General features: G+C 43.7%; 1 protein-coding gene across 1 annotated transcript; it reads right to left on the bottom strand.

Moving 5' to 3' along the window:
• Nucleotides 1–4: 4 nt before the first annotated feature.
• Nucleotides 5–20,793, bottom strand: LOC142097186 (RING finger protein 112-like). Its single transcript, XM_075178824.1, has 13 exons — nucleotides 20,571–20,793; nucleotides 14,828–15,116; nucleotides 13,378–13,590; nucleotides 11,402–11,539; nucleotides 11,200–11,304; nucleotides 11,023–11,073; nucleotides 10,131–10,175; nucleotides 9,744–9,830; nucleotides 9,389–9,512; nucleotides 8,903–9,033; nucleotides 8,700–8,753; nucleotides 1,188–1,262; nucleotides 5–1,086 (listed from the first exon to the last, which is right to left on the bottom strand). Exons 1-13 carry the CDS (start codon nucleotides 20,723–20,725, stop codon nucleotides 694–696), a joined length of 1,860 nt encoding a protein of 619 aa, XP_075034925.1. The 5' UTR covers nucleotides 20,726–20,793; the 3' UTR covers nucleotides 5–693.
• Between the last annotated feature and the right edge of the window lie 1,524 nt (nucleotides 20,794–22,317).

The following is a 22,317-nucleotide window of genomic DNA, read 5'->3' as shown; positions in this document are numbered from 1 at the left end:
CATGTCCACACAACATTGAAGAATTTATTGCAGAAAACATGTAAGTTCAGCATTTCACCATTGGTGTCTTATATTTACACTTAATCAGAGTTGTCTTCACTTTCACTTCTCTTTTTAAGTATGTTCTTTGTAATGAATGGGATTTATCGCACAAAACATTCTGCTTTACAACCGAATCAAGCTACACCCCACAACATTGTCCTGATGCATATCGGGGGCCGCAGCGCCACATGGGAAGGGGGGTGGTATCGCGGACCATGAGGCATAAGTACCACTCCTGAAACACAAGTTTGCTCTCTCCTTTGACATAAAAAGACCCCTACATTGTCCTGCGAACCTCGCCAGCTCCCCGCAGCGAGTGGGACATACCTTCCCAGAAATTGGGGCATATTATTATTAACATTATTAATATTATTATTCATTTATATTTATAGGATGCCCCAAAGTATCCGTAGCGCCGTACAGGAACAAACAATAGGACAGTACAAGGTAAAACAGCACAGTACAATTAACAATAAAGGTACAGGTATGAACTTGCAGGACACCCCCGTCTAATCAAAGTAATGTTTTGTGGCTGAATTTACACAACAAAATCAAGCTGAATGTGAAGTCGTTATTTCCCCCATTCTAAATATACTGTTAGCACACATATAGATTCCAGGAGGTTATTACCCTACAATAAAAGTTGAAGTCTCAGCGGAAAAATCGTCCCACTAATGCTGTCATTCCGGTTTTAAGCAAGGAAACTGCGCCAGTTGCTATATCCATTGCTAATGCCCTCTCTCCAGCTACCACTGCTGGCTGGGCAGCAAATACTACAGTGCCTTTAGCTGCGGCAGCTCCAACCACACCGTACAATCCAATCCCGGCTGTGAGGCCCAACCCGACAGCACTACAGGTGAAACGCGTGGTGTAGCCGGAGCAGAATTTCTCCTGTTCCTCCAGCAGGTGAGACTTCAGTTCCGTCAGTAGGCAGTCGCGGTGAGTGAGGTTGGGGCCCATTAAGGAGTCACTGAACCTTTCTGCGAGTTCTGCTGACTTGTCAGAGACAAGGGTCCTCATTGTGGGGGGTAACAAGTGGAACGGCTAGATCACAAAGGAGGAGAAAGACACAATGAAACACCCAAAGAGAGACAGGTCCCCAATCCCCCCAGAGAGCAACATCTAGTGAGAGTGTCCTCAGTCACCTGTATATTAAGGAAATCCTGCATCTCCTTCTTAAAGTTCTCCAGGATCTTTTGGTTTTTGATGGCATAAAACATCTGTGGGAATAAAGCAGAAGATGAGAAACTTACTGCAAAATGGACCTTGTGTTAAAGTGATCAATAATCTATATAAAGAGGAGGCGGCCTCTTTGTGTCTCAGGTCTCAGTGATGTCACTGGATTCCTATTGTAGAACATCAATAAAATGGCATTAAAATGAGAGGTAATAATCATGGGAGGTTTTGATCTACCCGATGTGAACTGGGAGGGGTCTTCTGCAAGTTCCACTAGAAGGACGGACATTCTGAATTCCTTGCAAGGAGCATCCCTCAAGCAAATGGTGAGGGAGCCACTCGCAAAGACGCAATATTAGACTTAATTCTTACAAATGGTGACAGAATATCTGATGTAAATATCGGTGAGATCCTAGGATCCAGTGATCACCAAGCAGTATGGTTTAGTATAAATACAGAGACTGACTCATATCGCACAAAAACAAAGGTGTTAGACCAGGGGTAGGCAACCTGCGGCTCTCCAGGTGTTGTGAAACTACAAATCCCAGCATGCCTTGCCACCTATCTGCTGGTTATCTACTAGCAAAGCATGCTGGGACTTGTAGTTTCACAACACCTGGAGAGCCGCAGGTTGCCTACCCCTGTGTTAGACTTTAGGAAGTCTGACTTTGCAGAGATGGAAAAATGTAAGTGTAAGTGACTCTTTGGCAGAGTGGAGGAATATGAAAGGAGTGCAGGAGAGGTTGGAAAAATTACAAAGTACAATACTTAAAGCAACAGACCTTAGACCTCAAAAAGGTTAAGAAAAGTACAAGGAAAAGGAAGCCAGTGTGGTTTGCAAAAGAAGAAGCAAGTATAGTGAAAGCAAAAAAGATAATATAATGGCAATATAATGGAAACTACAGAGGAGGAAAGGGATCCAGGAGTCACTATTTCAGGTGACCTAAAGGCAGGTAAGTAATGTAACAAAGCAATGAGGAAGGCAAGTCAGATGCTGGGTTGTATAGGGAGAGTAATCAGTAGCAGAAAGAAAGAACTAATAAGACCACTGTATGGGTCATTGGTACGGCCTCATCTAGATTACTGTGTTCAGTTCTGGAGGCCATATCTCCAGAAGGATATAAATACATTACAGACTGTACAGAGAAGGGCAAATAAAATGGTGCCTGGCCTACAGCACAAAACTTACCCGAAAGGCTCAAAGATCTTAATATGTATAGTTTGGAACAGAGAAGGGAACGAGGGACATTATAGAAACTTTCATGTATATCAAGGGTTATAACAAGGTACAAGAGGAAACATTCTTCAAAGGAAGAGAAGTATTAGAACACGAGGACATGTACTGACACTGGGGGGAAGAGAAGTATTAGAACACGAGGACATGTACTGACACTGGAGGGAAGAGAAGTATTAGAACACGAGGACATGCACTGACACTGCGGGGGGGGAAGAGAAGTATTAGAACACGAGGACATGTACTGACACTGGGGGGAAGAGAAGTATTAGAACACGAGGACATGCACTGACACTGGGGGGAAGAGAAGTATTAGAACACGAGGACATGTACTGACACTGGGGGGAAGAGAAGTATTAGAACACGAGGACATGTACTGACACTGGGGGGAAGAGAAGTATTAGAACACGAGGACATGCACTGACACTGGAGGGAAGAGAAGTATTAGAACACGAGGACATGTACTGACACTGGGGGGAAGAGAAGTATTAGAACACGAGGACATGTACTGACACTGGGGGGAAGAGAAGTATTAGAACACGAGGACATGCACTGACACTGGGGGGAAGAGAAGTATTAGAACACGAGGACATGCACTGACACTGGGGGGAAGAGAAGTATTAGAACATGAGGACATGTACTGACACTGGGGGGAAGAGAAGTATTAGAACACGAGGACATGTACTGACACTGGGGGGAAGAGAAGTATTAGAACACGAGGACATGCACTGACACTGAGGGGAAGAGAAGTATTAGAACACGAGGACATGTACTGACACTGGGGGGGAAGAGAAGTATTAGAACACGAGGACATGTACTGACACTGGAGGGAAGAGAAGTATTAGAACACAAGGACATGTACTGACACTGGGGGGAAGAGAAGTATTAGAACACGAGGACATGTACTGACACTGGGGGGAAGAGAAGTATTAGAACATGAGGACATGTACTGACACTGGAGGGAAGAGAAGTATTAGAACACGAGGACATGTACTGACACTGGGGGGAAAAGAAGTATTAGAACACGAGGACATGTACTGACACTGGAGGGAAGAGAAGTATTAGAACACGAGGACATGTACTGACACTGGGGGGAAGAGAAGTATTAGAACACGAGGACATGTACTGACACTGGGGGGAAGAGAAGTATTAGAACATGAGGACATGTACTGACACTGGGGGGAAGAGAAGTATTAGAACACGAGGACATGTACTGACACTGGGGGGAAGAGAAATATTAGAACACGAGGACATGTACTGACACTGGGGGGAAGAGAAGTATTAGAACACGAGGACATGCACTGACACTGGAGGGAAGAGAAGTATTAGAACACGAGGACATGCACTGACACTGGAGGGAAGAGAAGTATTAGAACACGAGGACATGTACTGACACTGGAGGGAAGAGAAGTATTAGAACACGAGGACATGCACTGACACTGGGGGGAAGAGAAGTATTAGAACACGAGGACATGCACTGACACTGGGGGGAAGAGAAGTATTAGAACACGAGGACATGTACTGACACTGGGGGGAAGAGAAGTATTAGAACACGAGGACATGTACTGACACTGGAGGGAAGAGAAGTATTAGAACATGAGGACATGTACTGACACTGGGGGGAAGAGAAGTATTAGAACACAAGGACATGTACTGACACTGGGGGGAAGAGAAGTATTAGAACACGAGGACATGTACTGACACTGGGGGGAAGAGAAGTATTAGAACACGAGGACATGTACTGACACTGGGGGGAAGAGAAGTATTAGAACACGAGGACATGCACTGACACTGGGGGGAAGAGAAGTATTAGAACATGAGGACATGTACTGACACTGGGGGGAAGAGAAGTATTAGAACACGAGGACATGTACTGACACTGGGGGGAAGAGAAGTATTAGAACACGAGGACATGCACTGACACTGGGGGGAAGAGAAGTATTAGAACACGAGGACATGCACTGACACTGGGGGGAAGAGAAGTATTAGAACATGAGGACATGTACTGACACTGGGGGGAAGAGAAGTATTAGAACACGAGGACATGTACTGACACTGGGGGGAAGAGAAGTATTAGAACACGAGGACATGCACTGACACTGGAGGGAAGAGAAGTATTAGAACACGAGGACATGTACTGACACTGGGGGGAAGAGAAGTATTAGAACACGAGGACATGTACTGACACTGGGGGGAAGAGAAGTATTAGAACACGAGGACATGCACTGACACTGGGGGGAAGAGAAGTATTAGAACATGAGGACATGTACTGACACTGGGGGGAAGAGAAGTATTAGAACACGAGGACATGTACTGACACTGGGGGGAAGAGAAGTATTAGAACACGAGGACATGCACTGACACTGAGGGGAAGAGAAGTATTAGAACACGAGGACATGTACTGACACTGGGGGGGAAGAGAAGTATTAGAACACGAGGACATGTACTGACACTGGAGGGAAGAGAAGTATTAGAACACAAGGACATGTACTGACACTGGGGGGAAGAGAAGTATTAGAACACGAGGACATGTACTGACACTGGGGGGAAGAGAAGTATTAGAACATGAGGACATGTACTGACACTGGAGGGAAGAGAAGTATTAGAACACGAGGACATGTACTGACACTGGGGGGAAAAGAAGTATTAGAACACGAGGACATGTACTGACACTGGGGGGAAGAGAAGTATTAGAACACGAGGACATGTACTGACACTGGGGGGAAGAGAAGTATTAGAACATGAGGACATGTACTGACACTGGGGGGAAGAGAAGTATTAGAACATGAGGACATGTACTGACACTGGGGGGAAGAGAAATATTAGAACACGAGGACATGTACTGACACTGGGGGGAAGAGAAGTATTAGAACACGAGGACATGCACTGACACTGGAGGGAAGAGAAGTATTAGAACACGAGGACATGCACTGACACTGGAGGGAAGAGAAGTATTAGAACACGAGGACATGTACTGACACTGGAGGGAAGAGAAGTATTAGAACACGAGGACATGCACTGACACTGGGGGGAAGAGAAGTATTAGAACACGAGGACATGTACTGACACTGGGGGGAAGAGAAGTATTAGAACACGAGGACATGTACTGACACTGGGGGGAAAAGAAGTATTAGAACACGAGGACATGTACTGACACTGGAGGGAAGAGAAGTATTAGAACATGAGGACATGTACTGACACTGGGGGGAAGAGAAGTATTAGAACACAAGGACATGTACTGACACTGGGGGGAAGAGAAGTATTAGAACACGAGGACATGTACTGACACTGGGGGGAAGAGAAGTATTAGAACACGAGGACATGTACTGACACTGGGGGGAAGAGAAGTATTAGAACACGAGGACATGTACTGACACTGGAGGGAAGAGAAGTATTAGAACACGAGGACATGTACTGACACTGGGGGGAAGAGAAGTATTAGAACACGAGGACATGTACTGACACTGGGGGAAGTAGGTTCAGAGGAAATGTGAGGAAAAACAACTTCACAGAAAGGGTAGTGGATAAGTGGAATAGCCTCCCATCAGAGGTGGTAGAGGATAATACAGTAGAACAATTTAAACATGCTTGGGATAGACACAAAGCTATACTTAAAAAGAATAAAGGATCAAATAGAGTTTGAGGTTACCATAGGTTAAAAAATGGCCAGACTAGACCAAGCGGTTCTTATCTGCCATCAAATTCTATGGTTCCTAGTGAATGGATAGGCTGCATTCTTAGTGATGTCACTGGTTCCTAGTGAATGGATAGGCTGCACTCTCAGTGATGTCACTGGTTCCTAGTGACTGGATAGGCTGTATTCTCAGTGATGTCACTGGTTCCTAGAGAATGGATAGGCTGCATTCTCAGTGATGTCACTGGTTCCTAGTGAATGGATAGGCTGCACTCTCAGTGATGTCACTGGTTCCTAGTGACTGGATAGGCTGCATTCTCAGTGATGTCACTGGTTCCTAGTGAATGAATAGGCTGCACTCTCAGTGATGTCACTGGTTCCTAGTGACTGGATAGGCTGCACTCTCAGTGATGTCACTGGTTCCTAGTGACTGGATAGGCTGCATTCTCAGTGATGTCACTAGTTCCTAGTGACTGGACAGGCTGCATTCTCAGTGATGTCACTAGTTCCTAGTGACTGGATAGGCTGCATTATCAGTGATGTCACTGGTTTCTAGCTAATGGATAGACTGCATTCTCATAAATAATTGGCTGAGCCCACACAATGACCGTTTAGGTAGATGGTCCACTTTAATCCCTCCAAGTCCATTTGTGTGACATTGTAAGTAATGATACTTAAGCAAAGCCAATTACCGCGGTGGCATATAGCACCACCAGCAGTTTGTCTAATTCACCAGAATAATATAGTTTCTGATTTATTGCACGAAAAAGTCTTTGGGCCAAGCAACATTAATAAAGTACAGGAGATTCATAGGCTGTGTGACAAAATCACAGCAGACAATTCAAAAGAGGATTTCTCTTATTTGCTGTTTTGTAAATGGCATACTAGTGACATCTGGTGGAAAATGAATGCTAGTGAACTGTAGAGGATTATTTTGCGAAGAGGTGATTTATTTGGCGATTTTCAAATCCCCAAACATATGGGTTTGCGGTTTTCAGCTCAAACCCACAGAATTTATCAACCTGAAAACTCAAGCTGCATCCGATGTCTGCCGGTTAGAAAACCACTAAATTGCAGCTTCATAAATTGCGCATTTTATGTACCTGCCATATAGGAAAAGAACATTGGAATGGCGGCTTGAAACTGCGTGGCTTAAAAAGATGTTATTTAATGTGCAGTTTGGCCTTTAGTAAATCTGACGGTTTCAGAACCACACGTAAAGCCTACAAAAAGCGTGCAGTTTTGCAAATTAGTAAATTTATCCCTGCGTTCACTGGAAGTGGAGCAAAAAAAGCAGCACAAAAATCCAGTACATTGATAAGACAACAAGAGAATAAAAACCCCTCACACTCCAAACATCATGTGTGTGTAAAATAAATACATATATTCTATCAGTAATGAAAAATCATCATTCAATTTGTTTCTTATGTTTCATATGTAGGAAAATACATAAGATGATGAAACAAAGTTTACCCCTTCCCCTGGGCGTGGGTGTTATTCACAAATCGCTTTTATCCCTGGCTCAATTACAAATATGCAAAACGATTTTTTGTGATGTCACCTGATGACTGTTACAGTTAAGGGATTGTCAGCACAAGATGGGGTCTATGTGGGGTGCAGAATTTCCACTGTCCAATGAGGGCTGTGGTAATCGTTTTTAAGATTACCACCATAACGACACCGAAGACTCCTCCAATTAAAATCCAAATCTGTAAAAAAATCTATTTAACGAGAAGCAGACTTACCTGCATGTCAACGTTGGAGATGTCCGATGGGCGCAGACGCCGACTACTGAGGTGTCCGTCAGGAGACTTTAACGTCAGTGCGACTTCTATCCCTTTTAATTTAAAGCGGCAATGTCAAACCCCGCAGGTTAAGGGTTTAAACACTTAACCAAACATTGCTGCTTTAAATGAAAAGGGATAGAGGTCACACTAACGTTAAAGTCTCCTGACGGACACCTCAGTAGTTGGCGTCTGCGCCCATCGGACATCTCCAACGTTGACATGCAGGTAAGTCTGCTTCTCGTTAAATTGATCTTTTACAGATTTGGATTTTAATTGGAGGAGTCCTCGGTGTGTTGAAATATTCAACACTGATAACCAGCACCCAACCCAATAAGGGAGGATCCGGAGTGCGTGATTAAGTGGGTAAGTGCAGAGTTTGCATTTAAGTGGAAGAATAAGAATCTAATTTGTGGGATGGGATTATTTAAATGATCGTGAATTATCAGGCTGGCTAGACGTTGCCAATAGCCTGGCGAAGAGCAGAGCATTTTTATTTACGCTTCGAACAATGTAATTAATCCTTCAAACACACCATAGCGACACATGTAATAAAGACAGTATCTACTAATGAAGGTAAAGTAAGCAGAAAAACAAATCATCTGCAGACCCACAAAGGAGCGGATTGATATCCATACAATATGTGACCCCCATATCTTTCTATTATATAACTGTCTGGATCTCAGGGAGTAAAGGCCACAACATATATACCAGCTATATAAGTGTACATGGTGGCAATTTGCACAACACAAGCTCAATGTAACAGCAATGTGTTATAGATTTATTCTGTGAGAGACACGGCACATGCAGACATATCACCAGGCCTTACCTCCATTGGAGTGGAGAAGCCATAATTCTGTCCCTCTAGAACATTGACGAACTCCTAGACGATAAACATAAAATCCAGGTTAGTTACTCAGATATTATATTTCGGCCATATGTCTAAACTATCTGGTTTACCAATAACTGGAGAATTACGTGTTGCAGAGCTCTGTATTGTATATAAACGTTGTTACATATCTTCATACAGACCTTCAACATGGAGGGAAGGCGAGAACAGGTCAGAACTTCTCCGGTATGGTCAGTCTTAATGCGGTGTGGAACTCCCCTCACCACATCTGTCACGTACGTCCTCAGGCATTCCTGGAAATCCTCATCCATATCTGTCAGGGGAAGATCAGACAACGAGAGACAGCTTAGACCTAGTTTGCCATAATCTGAGAACATTTGTTGGAGGCGAAGATGATTGTGGGTCAAGGCCAGGATTTAGGAAGGAACTAATACTGTAAATGTGGTGTTTTTTCCACGAAAGGTTTGAGATTTCCTTTCGGGTGTAGAGACTGTGACAAGGATCTTCCTGATGCTCTATTATAACCCATTATTGTAATACTTGTATGTTGGAAGAAACAAGGACAGTTTGTCTTTCCCATGGCCACTCGACAGAGGATTGTACAATGAGGTCATACCATACTGCAGAAGACTTGATGGAGTATAAGTCAACATGCGAGAGGTCCATACCTTGGAGTCTTCCCTGACTCTCTCCAGTTATGCCTTTGCCTGGATGTGGGAGCAGGAAACAGCGGGTGAGACTGCTCCTGAGACCCCATAAAACCTTGGGGTAACTGCAACCTTTCTGTAGTTTCTGACATTAGAAAGAAAATATAGACATCTATTCAATGTTCCAGAGATAACTACGTGAAATGAGATGACACTGGCAGAAACACAATATTCCAGAGATAACTACGTGAAATGAGATGTCACTGGCAGAAACACAATATTCTAGAGATAACACCAGTAATGAGTCATCACTGGTGGGAATGTGACATTGGCACCAGTAATAATTGGAGCAGACATGGTCCAACAATTGTCATACCTCGATTTCCCGATTGATATAAAACCAAGCTGCGTCTCTGCCACAATTTTCGGAGTCGTGCCAGTCTCGTATTAAAATATCCAGGTACTAAAAAGTAACATGCATGGGGTCAAAAATACCACGATACTAAATACACAGAACATAGAAACCTATCACCTGATATCAGTGCCCCTCTTAGAAAGGGATCCCACTGACCCTCATTATGTTTTTCAAAAACATATTTGGTCAAATATAAGCACCATGTTTAATTGTATTATAAGTTCCACTATCCTCAAAATATCAGGATGGTAAGAACTTGTTGAAACAACAATTGGAAGACTTTTCTGTACGCACAAAGTAGAAAACAGCAGCAGCGTTTGAATAAGAGTTTAATCAAGGCTCAATTACCTGTAAACGTTGGGATCCGTACTCCTCACCCATATGCAGATACATCTGGAATCAGATTGGTTGTGTTAGTAATATAGTGAAATGAAAAAGTCATTTATGAACAAAGATATCAGCAGTTGTATATCTCCAGGCTTACCATGATATAGTGGAATAAGCCAATCATATCTCCGGTTCTACTTCCATGAAATCAGAGGAACCAGCCAGATATCTCCATCCATCTATCTGTCCATGTTCTCAGAGGAAGCAATCACATCTCCATCCTACACTCCATGTACTCAGAGGAAGCAATCACATCTCCATCCTACACTCCATGTACTCAGAGGAAGCAATCACATCTCCATCCTACACTCCATGTACTCAAAGGAAGCAATCACATCTCCATCCTACACTCCATGTACTCAGAGGAAGCAATCACATCTCCATCCTACACTCCATGTACTCAAAGGAAGCAATTACATCTCCACCCTACTCTCCATGTACTCATAAGGAAGCAATCCCATCTCCATCCTACACTCCATGTACTCATAAGGAAGTAATCACATCTCCACCCTACTCTCCATGTACTCAGAGGAAGCAATCACATCTCCACCCTACTCTCCATATACTCAGAGGAAGCAATCACATCTCCATCTTCCTCTCTATGTACACAGAGGACCTAATAATACAGGACATGTCTGAGTTGTGTCTGAGATTTAGGGGACTTACTTTCTCCTGCTGTTCTAGCCACACTCAATTTAAAAGTTATTGAACGGCAGTGCTGGATGGGGTAAACGGTGTGGGCATAGTGTGACAGGTGCTCGTTTGTCCATAACAAACACACTGATTCTGCATTTCTCTAACCTACCTACATGCGGACAGAGGAACCAGTCCAAGCGGACCAGTCAGTACTTGCCTCCATATAGTCCAGCTCTGTCTCCTTCAGGCAGCCGACTACATTGAAAATCTGGAAGAAGGGACAGACTATCTGTGAATGTCGTCATATTACAAGTTTCATGACAATGCTCTTTAAAAGATTTACTAATTTTTTTAAACCATGAATGAATTTTGGTAACTTGAGATGTTTGCTCACCAAATGGGAGCTGAGCAGCATGGATAACGCGGACAGCTTAATGCAGCTCTCCCGATTCCCCTCAATGTCCAGGGACCCCTCCGTATCCAAAATGTACACTGCTACCTAAGAAGAAAGTATGGAGAGAGAAAGGGACAGTCAGTGACCAGCATGATGAGGGGACTTCTGAAACAAAGATCCATCATCTGATTGCGTGTCTCACCTTCTCTCCTTTCTGGCCCAATATGAATGGTTTGTTCCACATCCAGATACCCTTTGTAGTGCTTTCAACGCCGCTTCTCCATTCAAACCCCAGGAGAGGCTCACCATCTTCCCCTAGGCTGAATTCCTCACCCCTCTCCTACAAGAGGAATGAAATGCATAACGTTATAGGAAAATTTAAGGCCCATGGCCCTGTAGCCAACCTGCCTGGAAGGAGAAAAACTGATGGAAGGTTGCAGCACAGGATTGTTCGAATGGTGAAGAGAGCACCTCGATAAAATGTCAAACAGATTCAAGCTGGTCTTCAGTCACAAGGTAAAACAGTTTCAATGCACACCATCTGTTGTCATCTCAATATAAGGAGGTTATATGGTAGGAGACCCAGCAGGCCCCACCACTGAGAGCTACATAAGAAAGCCTGGAGTTTTCAAAATAAACCTGAACAAGCCAAACTCCTGTCCTGTGGACGTATGAGACCAAATTGGAGCTTTCTGTCAAAGGACATCATCCCCACGTTTACAGAAAACAAAGAGAAGCTTTCAAAGAACACTTTCCCTTCAATCAAATATGAAGCAGGTTCAATGATATTTTGGGGTTGATGTGCTGTGTCTGGCACTGGGTGCCTTGAACGTATGCATTGCATCATGGAATCTGGAGATTAGCAGGCCGCTTTGGACGCAATGATGAACACAGTGTCAGAAAGCTGGGTCAAAAAGTACCCAGGAATGGTTTAAGACAAGACACTGGACTGTTCTGAAGTGGCCAACAATGAGTCCACATCTAAATTATTATTATTATCATTTATTTGTTAAGCGGCACAAGATTTACGCAGCGCCGTACATCGTACAAACAGTAGACTATACAGGGTAAAATAGTACAGAAAATACCAATACTTCAGAAACTCCAGGCAGGCTAATGCAATAAAGATGGAGCAGAAGAACAGGTATGGAGACAGGAGAGAAGAGGGGCCCTGCTCATGTGATATTATATCCGATGGGAGGGTAAACAGAACAGGCACAAGGGGAGCCAGTTGAGGCATGGGGGAGAGAAGAGAGGGGTCGAGGGGAGAGAGGGGAGAACGAGCGGAGGAGATGAGGGGGTTATGTGGATGGTTGGTAGGCTTTGAGGAAGAGGTGAGTTTTGAGTGCGCGTTTGAAGGAGCACAGATTAGGAGAGAGACGGATGGAACGAGGGAGGTCATTCCAGTGAAGGGGGGGCGCATGGGAAAAGTCTTGGATTCTGGAGTGGGAAGAGGTGATCAGAGTGGAGGAGAGGCAGCGATCATTGGCCGAGCGCAGGGAGCGGGCAGGAGTGTGAATGGAGAGGAGGTTAGAGATATAAGGGGCAGTAGACTGGGAGAGAGCCTTGTAAGTGGTGGTAAGGAGTTTGAAAAGGATTCTGTAGGGGAAGGGGAGCCAGTGTAAGGCAAGGCAGAGAGGGGAGGCAGAGGAGGAGCGGCGTGATCTAAATCCCATAGGTCACCTGTGGAGAGATCTGAGAACAGCAGTTGGGAGAAGGGACCTTCAAATCTGGCAGAACTGGAGCAGTTTGTGCAAGAAGAGTGGACCAGACTGCCAGTAGAGGTGCAGGAAGCTCACCCATGGATATAGGAAGAAGGTGAATGCGGTTATTTTGACCACAGGCCGTGCTGCCAAATATTAAGTTTATGGTGTCAATAATTTTGTCAATGCTATTTCTTTTCACTTTCTGATTAAAAAAAAAATACATAGGCAAACATCACATTATATTTTGAGGAAATTATGAGTTACTTGAAAAAAAAATTGCATGACACCAATTTTTTCGGGCATGACTACATTACTGATAAGAGTGATCTATGGCTAGCTGTCAAATCAGCTAGCTTTAGATCACTAGGGCATGGATCAATTTAATGTGTTTGGACCGACTAAAATCAAAATTAGAACAGGTACACTCAGTTATGGTCATTAAGTTAGACAACTTCCAGAGACCCTCTCTCACCTGGCTTTCCAAGGCCCTCATGATGTAATTCATCAGGAAAGATTTTCCCCGACGTTTCTCTCCGATGACGCAGAGCAGGTAGACGGGGTAATTCAATACCTTTTTGTTCATGAAGCAGTCATTCACAACCGACTCATTTAAGTGTAAACAGCCGTTTCCGTCAGTCCACATCAGTTGGACGGGGTAACCAGGCTCTGAAGACATTGGACATTCCTGGAAACACACAGGGTGTAAATGTTACTCCGTCTGCACATTAGAAGACAGATATATGGAGTCGATTAACCACATCTGCACCTGGGAGTAAGAAGATCATCTAACACAGGTAGGAAAACCATCTTCTGGCCTGAATTTAGCTGGATAAGGTCATGTTGTTTAATTTGTTTTCCTTTTACATGTTTGATTGTTTTTTTTTTTTTTTCATACATTTTAATATATTAGGGTTGGTTTCCACAAGTAAGTGAGTGGGGCCAATTTATCCTCTGCCTAAAAAGAGGAATGAGGTCCTTCCACTATCACTGCAGGTTATATGATGACTACAAGACATCAACCAAAACCACGGTTCAATAAACCACTGATGGCAGAGTTTATCACATCTCCCGTCTTCATATCACGCTAAGCACAGCCGCTCTGTAACACTACTCAACTGCTGGACATTAATGGTGGTAGCTGGACCCAGGACAGTCTTGAGAATCTTGTGACAACTTAGACACCTAAACATTTCCATTACTATTTTTTTCCAATAATTCTCCCTGTGACTCTTTTTCTTAATTGACTGATAACTGAAGTCACATTTTAAACGTTAAGTCGTCCTTGCCTGGTTATCCTTTTGTTACTTAACTGAGGCATAGACCCCCAAAGACTCAATTATTTAGGAATATCAAGTTCTGTTGGTTACCTTTGATTAGATACACCCTGCTGAAGGGAGAATCTAACAAGATCCCGCCTCATGTTCTCTTCAGGGGACGGGATCTTGTCATCTTTCTGACAACAGTGAGTGCAAAGCCACGGTGTGAATTGAAGGAAATGTGAGCCATTCCAAGCACAAAGACGTCCGCCTAGTGATAAGACTGTAGTGTTTGGGGTCTATGCACTTACTGTCCCCAAAAGAAACCAGTTCCCAAATACATTAATCACTATATAAATTGAGGTACACCAACAGTAGCGAGGAAGGGCTGGAGAAATGCCCAAGAGTCAGGGACAACACTTAAGCACCAACAATTGATACAAAATTGTTCCTGTTATCTAGTTAGGAAGTAATTTCCTGGGGAAGGACTAAATTTTAATTTGTGCAGTCCTTTTAAGCTCCCGTTTGTTTTATGCACCTGTCTGCAAGGTGTCTTGTACCTCTTGCAGTGCTAAGAGAAGAAAAACTTAAATACAGAAATGCAAGGGTCTAACACCACGCGTTTCTACACACATATTCCCTTTCCAACTGACGAGCCCACATTACCTTCTCACTGGGCTTTTCCTGCACACCCATCTGAATTTTGGAAATGAGGTTCATCAGACGGTAGTCGGGGGCAATCTGATGTCGGGGGCATGACGCCCTGCACTCTGGACATAAAAAGCCCCCTAGCTGTGGGGTGGACCAATGAGTAGTGATGCAGCTGTGGCAGAAGGTATGCCCACAGGCAATGGACACCGGGTTCTGCAGATCATCCAGACACACTGAGCAGGTGATGTCTTCCACCAATGTGCGGAAACTACTAGCGCCATCCTGTGGTGGAGGTGGGTTATTACTGCACCAAAACAGAGAGCAACAAAGTTACACATACACACTGGAATTTAACATCACTATTATCTAACAATACTGATACTGGATAAAAGGTTAGTTTTTACTTTATTTTATAAATCTGTTAACACCCTGCTAATTCTAACTAGGTAATATTATTATTCTCTCTCCAGCGAGGTCCCCAATTACCAGCAATGGTCTAGAGAGGACATTTATGAAAACTAGTCCATAGGAAATGTCGCTATATCCTACCCGCAACAATTATAGAAATTTGTTAATTCAAGCCGGTGACTGAGGATGCGGGGTGGATTGTCATAGGAAAAATGGCAACCTGGAGTTATCAACCTCTAGATGATATTCTCAGTACATAAAGTTGCATTACGACAAATTAATAAGCCTTAAAAATCTACGATAATAATAATAATAATAATAATAATAATAATAATAATAAAAAACTATCTATACTGTATTTAACATTTGCACCAGTCTCAGGAATTTGGTGTAACACTAAAGAGTCCGATTCAGTTTGGTGGTATAAGGGGGACTGTTCGCTCACACAAAAACAGAGCAACCTTCTGTATCCAAAGTCCCACTTATTGCACCTCAATTATATCTCTAATCAATGTAAGCGTCTGATCTCCAGCGAGAAAATGTCAACAGCGCTGATTGGCCAGCTGTTTTTGCTTAGCGTATTGTGGAACTACATCTTCCAGCATTTACTGGCAGCCACTGACTGATGGTCGCTGACAATTATTGATCCTGGTCCGACCTCTACCTGAGAGATGAGTCCTTACTGTGTCCTGCTTGTGATGTGGGGCTTGGTATCATATCTGTTATGTGTCTGGTTAGAGATGTTCTGCTAGTTATATAGTCCTCTCAGCAAGGTGCACTACAAAATAAACTTTTGTTAGCTTATGTGGTGACATGTGGATGCCAGCGTGTTATAAAGATGGCAACACAGCTTTGGGATAAGTTCTACCTGGCTGAATGGTTGACAATGAAACCCATTGTGTTAGAACGTAGCCCCCTTTATCAAAGGCATCTTCTAAACGTAGGCTCTTGCATTAATAGCCACAGGCTTCTTAAGATCACCCCCCCAAACATGTGTCACCCCTTATAAACCCCAATGGGCGGCCCTGACTGGATGGGCATGCTGGTTCCAAACCAAACTAACCAGTCAGGCGGTTTCAGCGTCTGCCATTGTATGCTGCAAAATATAACTCCACAATAGCAGAAAAACAAAACAAAACCATACTTGCCAACTCTCCCGGAATGTCCGGGAGACTCCCGCATTTTGCGAGAGTCTCCCGGACTCCAGGGCGAGTGTGGCAATCTCCCGAATTCTGCCCACTTCACTAGGAAGTGCCCCACTTCCTAGTGAAGTGGGCAGAATTAGATCCCAAACGCTGCGATTCCCGGTGAATCGCGGTGTTTGGCCCCTCCCCCAGCTGTCAAATGACGCGTTTGCGTCATGACGTCACAGGGGGCGGGGCTGAAATGATGTGATTTTGGCCGTCCCGGCCCCCTAACGCCCCCCTCCACTGGCTGGCTCCCGGAAGGGAGCTGAAGAAAGTAGGCAAGTATGAACAAAACACTCCACACATTTTAAAATAAACTTTAATTGAATAAAACCAAACCCCTCATTCCTCTTTTGTCACTCAGCCAATCACAAGTGCCCATTGTGGGGAATTGTTTGTGATTGGCTAGAAACTAATGGGACTCTTGGTCACCGCAGGTCCCAGTCATTCAGGCGCTTTCTAGTGAGCAGTTGTGTCGGCTTTTATGTGCATTTATTTGCTCCCATTGCATTACATATGCTGGAATCCCACTGTCCCTGCATCTATTCACCACAAGCGCAAGAGACGTGTGCAATGAAATGACAAGGAGTTTTCGTGGGTACCCTATACTCTCTATGGGGCTATAACCTATGCATGATAGTAGTGAGACTAAAAATGTATTTTCACACGGGCAGCATTATAACGAGGGACCCATCAGCTTGTAAAGTGATTAGGGCAAATTACCATATACATATTGTAGAGTGACTTTATATTACATGTATGTTGTCCACATGATCAGCCATGACACATTCTGCATAAAAGTAATGAGCGACTCACGCATTTTAAAAGTACATTACTCTTAGAATAGTATATAAACTTTCACTGTGTACAGTCTCCATATGAAGAGTTGTCTTCCAAGCTACTAACACTTATTTTATGTAGTAATTAAGGTTAAAACAAACAAAATTAGCTATCCTGCTATTGACCCTTGTATCATTGTGAAAACCTTTTATTATCCTCCAGTTACACTTAATAGGTTCCCCAATGCATGATGGGAAATGAACGTAACAAGCAGTGATTATATCAGGGACATTTCTCCTGTGTACTTTTACTGTAACAGATTACAAAATACACTGCAATCGATTGTCGTTTCCAAGCGTCCGATCTGGTACGCTCATTCCTGTGCAGCCTCCACTGGACTCTAAGTGGTGAAATGCGTCAGTACCGTAAGTTACTGACTGGTGCTTGATCTTTGTATTTAGGAGCTACATATCAGATATTGCATGCATCAGATTGAGAAGCTATACTCTGGGTGAATCATTGTTTCAGACTTGAAGGAAACTAACAGGTCTACACACCCTTTGAAAGCATTTTAAGATTGTGCAGTTTTTATGGCCAGTGAAAATACTGCTCATAAATACTCACTCTGCCTCTAGCAAGATGCAATAACACAGCTGTTCTGAGATCTTTGTTGTTCCCTGTAGCTTCTGTTAGTAATGAAGAGAATTGTAACCTACAATTGACAATTTAAATTATATATCTATCTATCTATCTATATATATATATATTGTTTGGCCAGTCACCAGAGTAAACCCTCCAGATGACATACTTCCTATGCCGACGAGTCTTTACCGGCTGGTAAAGAAATGGCTTTAAATAGCATTCAGTAAAACACTTGTTGCACAGGCCTGGGAGGGATTCTAAAAATAGCAGAACAAGTAACAGGGTCAAGGTGTGTTTGCAGGTATGTAGGAGATGACAACAACACAGTATGAGATGACGTGTTACCTGTGGAGGTGCCCAATGCACGTTCCGCTATGTCTTCTACTGGGAATCACCCTTGCATGTCTGAGACATGTATGATTGTCAATCCTACACAGATAGCGAGGAACCTGCACTTGAAGTTTTAGAAGTAAATAAAGATTCTACCACATAAACTTCAGAGAGGTTCTACTGCAGTATACGTTGCAGAGAAGATTACATCATTTGCCCACTCTCCCGGAAATGTCTGGGAGAATCCTGAATTCTAGGTAGGTCACCTGGGAGTCCATTCTCCCACATCGTACCCACATCCTAGTGGTGGGAGCCTCCACTATGTGATTTGCGGTGAATCGCGTCACCTTGACCCTGCTACCCATGGCAAAATGATTCTTTCTCATTGCATCGCATGGGTAGGGTCAAAATGACGCGATTCACACACTCTGCCCCCTTCTGCCTTCCCAAATCACCTACTTCCGGTTCTCCCGGAGCGCAACACTGCAAAGTGGGTAAGGATGGATTACGGAACTACCAGAACATCTCTAAACAGACGCACCAACAGGATAGATACTATACCAATGCCCTCAGCACAAGATGGACACAATCATTTTGAAAATAGATAATAAATAATAAAATTAAATTTAAATTCTGCAATGTTAAAAATTGCGCGCAGAAAAATGATGGACGATTGCAGAAGCGGGAAATTTGCACCCAAGAGAATATTTGTCTGACGCGGGGTAAGCTGGTATAGCTGAGTGCACCACAGGCTTGGTATAAAATAGGGTTAAGCATCCTCTATGGTAAAATGCACATTACTAAACACACGTGGCGCGAATGTGGACAGTGTTCCGTGTCCGCCAAGATGTCGGCAAAGTATCAGTACATGCTGATATTATGCTCCTGAGAGACTTCAATCATTTCTAATTTCACAGCCGTTCAAGACGAAGTAACCACAGCCTTGTAGGCTGAATGTACCCCGTGTACAGATCAAGCACACGCGTGTATCTCCCCTAGCCAGGGCTACCAAATAACCCTGCAAATCTGGATACAAATAGGCCCAGATTTTGCTTTTCCACTGTGTATAAAATAAACATATTGTGCTCGTAATTAAAATGATCATGATTAGTGTCTGATGAGCAGGATGTGTCACCCCAACACTCCCTCAGCAGAAATATATAGCAAATGGCCAGTCTGCCACCCCAATATTTCTGCCGTCCTAGGCTGAGGCCTGTGTGCTCTGACCTGGAAGACTTTCTCTGTAGGGGTAAAAGGGGCACAAAGGGGCATGGTCAGGCTACTTTGGGGGGTGCACCTGTATGTGGCATCCGCTCACCATAGTCAGTGGACACATTCCACCCGATATTCCACGAGTGGGGACAAATGCACTGTATATCGGGAGGTCAGGATTCCCCCTCAAGTGGGGTGATGTCGGAGGTACGGGCATATACTGTAGCTCTTGTTACAATGTCCGTTATTATCCTATTACATCACCCACCATCTACGCCCGGTGGCCGAACTGGATTTGTGGTGCTGGCAGCTATTCACTTGGACTTGTTTTGTATTTGTCTTCATGTAATAAGTCTGACAACAGTAATAACTCTGTCTTAAAGAATAATCCTGATGCCCAGAGGGTTTTTAATTTCCTCCATAAAATATCCTGAATAAAACTGTAAATATATAATATTGTACATACAGAGATATTCTGCTTTATCAAGTGTCAGTAACTATTTACTTTTGCTGCCCAAAACAGAACTGCACAATGACATTGTTACAATGACACAAATCATCAAATAAAACACTTTGTAAAACATTCTGAAAGAGACATAGGGCTAGATTTACTAAGCTGCGGGTTTGAAGAAATGGGGATGTTGGCTATAGCCACCAATCAGATTCTAGCTTTCATTTATTTAGTACCTTCTACAAAATGACAGCTAGAATCTGATTGGTTGCTATAGGCAACATCCCCATTTCTTCAAACCCGCAGCTTAGTAAATCTAGCCCACAAAGTGAACTGACAGCAGCAGCTGTGACCAGGTCATGTAACGAGTGGCCATGTAACGAGTGGTCATGTAACGAGTGGTCATGTAACATCTGTGTGAGTGACACAGCTGTCCCTATTTTTCAGGTTGCACAGCTTTGTGTTTGCTAATGTCCCTATTTTCAGTATTCAAAAAACTCTGCTTTTTACATACAAATCTCATATTCTGCTCTTACCATCTGTGTCTTATACGTTGGTATTTATTATATAAGGCAGAGTATATAACATTCAGAAAGCACTTTTTAATTACATTAAATAAACATGATACATTGTAGCGGATGCACCAATATATGTGAGGCATGTGAGGTATGAGGTACACACTCTATAAGAGGAGGCACACACCCCTGTATGACATATTAATACAATATCCAAGGCCTCTGTCTCTCACCTGACAGGCTGAGCGCTCTCTTTGTGTTTGGGTGCACTCTCTTTCTTCGGTCTCCTCCTCACTTTCCTCCTCTGGGACACAGAGTCTCGGGGGGCTGCCCTCCACCCCTCTGAGGATTCCTGTCTGGGTCCCCCCCAGGAACTCCCCGCCTCCATGTTTGTCAGCAGCAGCGTCTCCTGTATGTGCTATTTCCTCTCTCCTCATCTAATCCCTCCCCAAACTGGTCTGTCCAACCCTCCCTCTGTGATGTCCCTTCTGTCCACCCCTCCCTCTGTGATGTCCCTTCTGTCCACCCCTCCCTCTGTGAGGTCCCTTTCTGTCCACCCCTCCCTCTGTGAGCTCCCTTTCTGTCCACCCCTCCTCACTGAGCTACAGGAAGGACAGGGCTGGCAAACCTTAGCCCAGGGGGATGAGACTCGGTTCAGCAGCCTATTAGGAACATTTTAAAGGGAGAAAAAATGCAGACAGCTCAGTGACCGAGCTCATGGTAGCCGTGTATGGGGCACACCCAGAGGGCAGACACCGCCCTGCCTCCCAGCTACACCCCTCCACACTAATGTTTACATTTTCATCTATTACACTGCTCAATAATTAATTCCTCTCCTCACTCCATGATCTACACATAGTTCTCCTCCTCATAACCAGACAGATCCTGTCTGCATACACTGCACTGTACAATTATCATACCTGTCTGTGTACCCAGCACTGTACAATGATTATACCTGTCTGTATACCCAGCACTGTACAATGATTATATCTGTCTGTATAACAAGCACTGTACAAGGATTATCTCTGTCTGTATATCCAGCACTGTACAATGATTATATCTGTCTGTATACCCAGCACTGTACAATGAACATACCTGTCTCTATACCCAGCACTGTACAATGATTATATCTGTCTGTATACCCAACACTGTACAATGATCATACCTCTCTGTATACCCAGCACTGTACAATGATCATGCCTGTCTGTATACCCAGCACTGTACAATGATTATATCTGTCTGTATACCCAACACTTTACAATGATTATATCTGTCTGTATACACATCACTGTACAATGATTACATTTGTCTGTACAGTGCTGTATACCCAGCACTGTACAATGATTATATCTGTCTGTATACCCAGCACTGTGCAATGATTATCATTATCACCATTTATTTATATAGCGCCACTGATTCCGCAGCGCTGTACAGAGAACTCATTCACATCAGTTCCTGCCTCATTGGAGCTTACAATCTAAATTCATAATCATACACACACAGACAGACAGAGAGAGAGACTAGGGTCAATTGATAGTAGCCAATTAACCTATTAGTATGTTTTTGGAGTGTGGGAGGAAACCGGAGCACCCAGAGGAAACCCACGCAAACATGGGGAGAACATACAAACTCCACACAGATAAGGCCATGGTCGGAAATTTAACTCATGACCCCAGCGCTGTGAGGCAGAAGTGCTAACCACTAAGCCATCATGCTGCCATATATTTGTTTGTATACACATCACTGTACAATGATTATATATGTCTGTATGCACAGCACTGCACAGTTATGCCCATCTGTTTAATTACATCCGCCTGTATACACAGCACCGTACAGTTATACCTGTCTGTGCAATGTGACCGTGTTAGGAGAACAGGTGCCATCTCTAGGGGTAGATGGTAGTGAACAGCAGCAAAGAATACATACAAGTCCAGGACTTCCGGTATATCTGGTCCCAGTCAGTTTTATTAAGCAGAAAAT

This window comes from Mixophyes fleayi, chromosome 7, assembly GCF_038048845.1.
Source record: "Mixophyes fleayi isolate aMixFle1 chromosome 7, aMixFle1.hap1, whole genome shotgun sequence".
NCBI classification, from domain to species: Eukaryota; Metazoa; Chordata; class Amphibia; order Anura; family Limnodynastidae; genus Mixophyes; species Mixophyes fleayi.
Note: the sequence above shows the minus strand (reverse complement) of the source record. Positions and strands in the feature narration are given on the sequence as shown.

Excerpts from the sequence above, each read along its gene's own strand:
- LOC142097186 (XM_075178824.1), bottom strand. The coding sequence starts at position 20,725 with ATGGAGGCGGGGAGTTCCTGGGGGGGACCCAGACAGGAATCCTCAGAG. Across the intron at positions 11,540-13,377 it reads TGAGGGCCTTGGAAAGCCAG|GAGAGGGGTGAGGAATTCAG; the intron begins GTGAGAGAGGGT and ends TTCCTCTTGTAG. Across the intron at positions 1,087-1,187 it reads AGGATTTCCTTAATATACAG|CCGTTCCACTTGTTACCCCC; the intron begins GTGACTGAGGAC and ends TTTGTGATCTAG.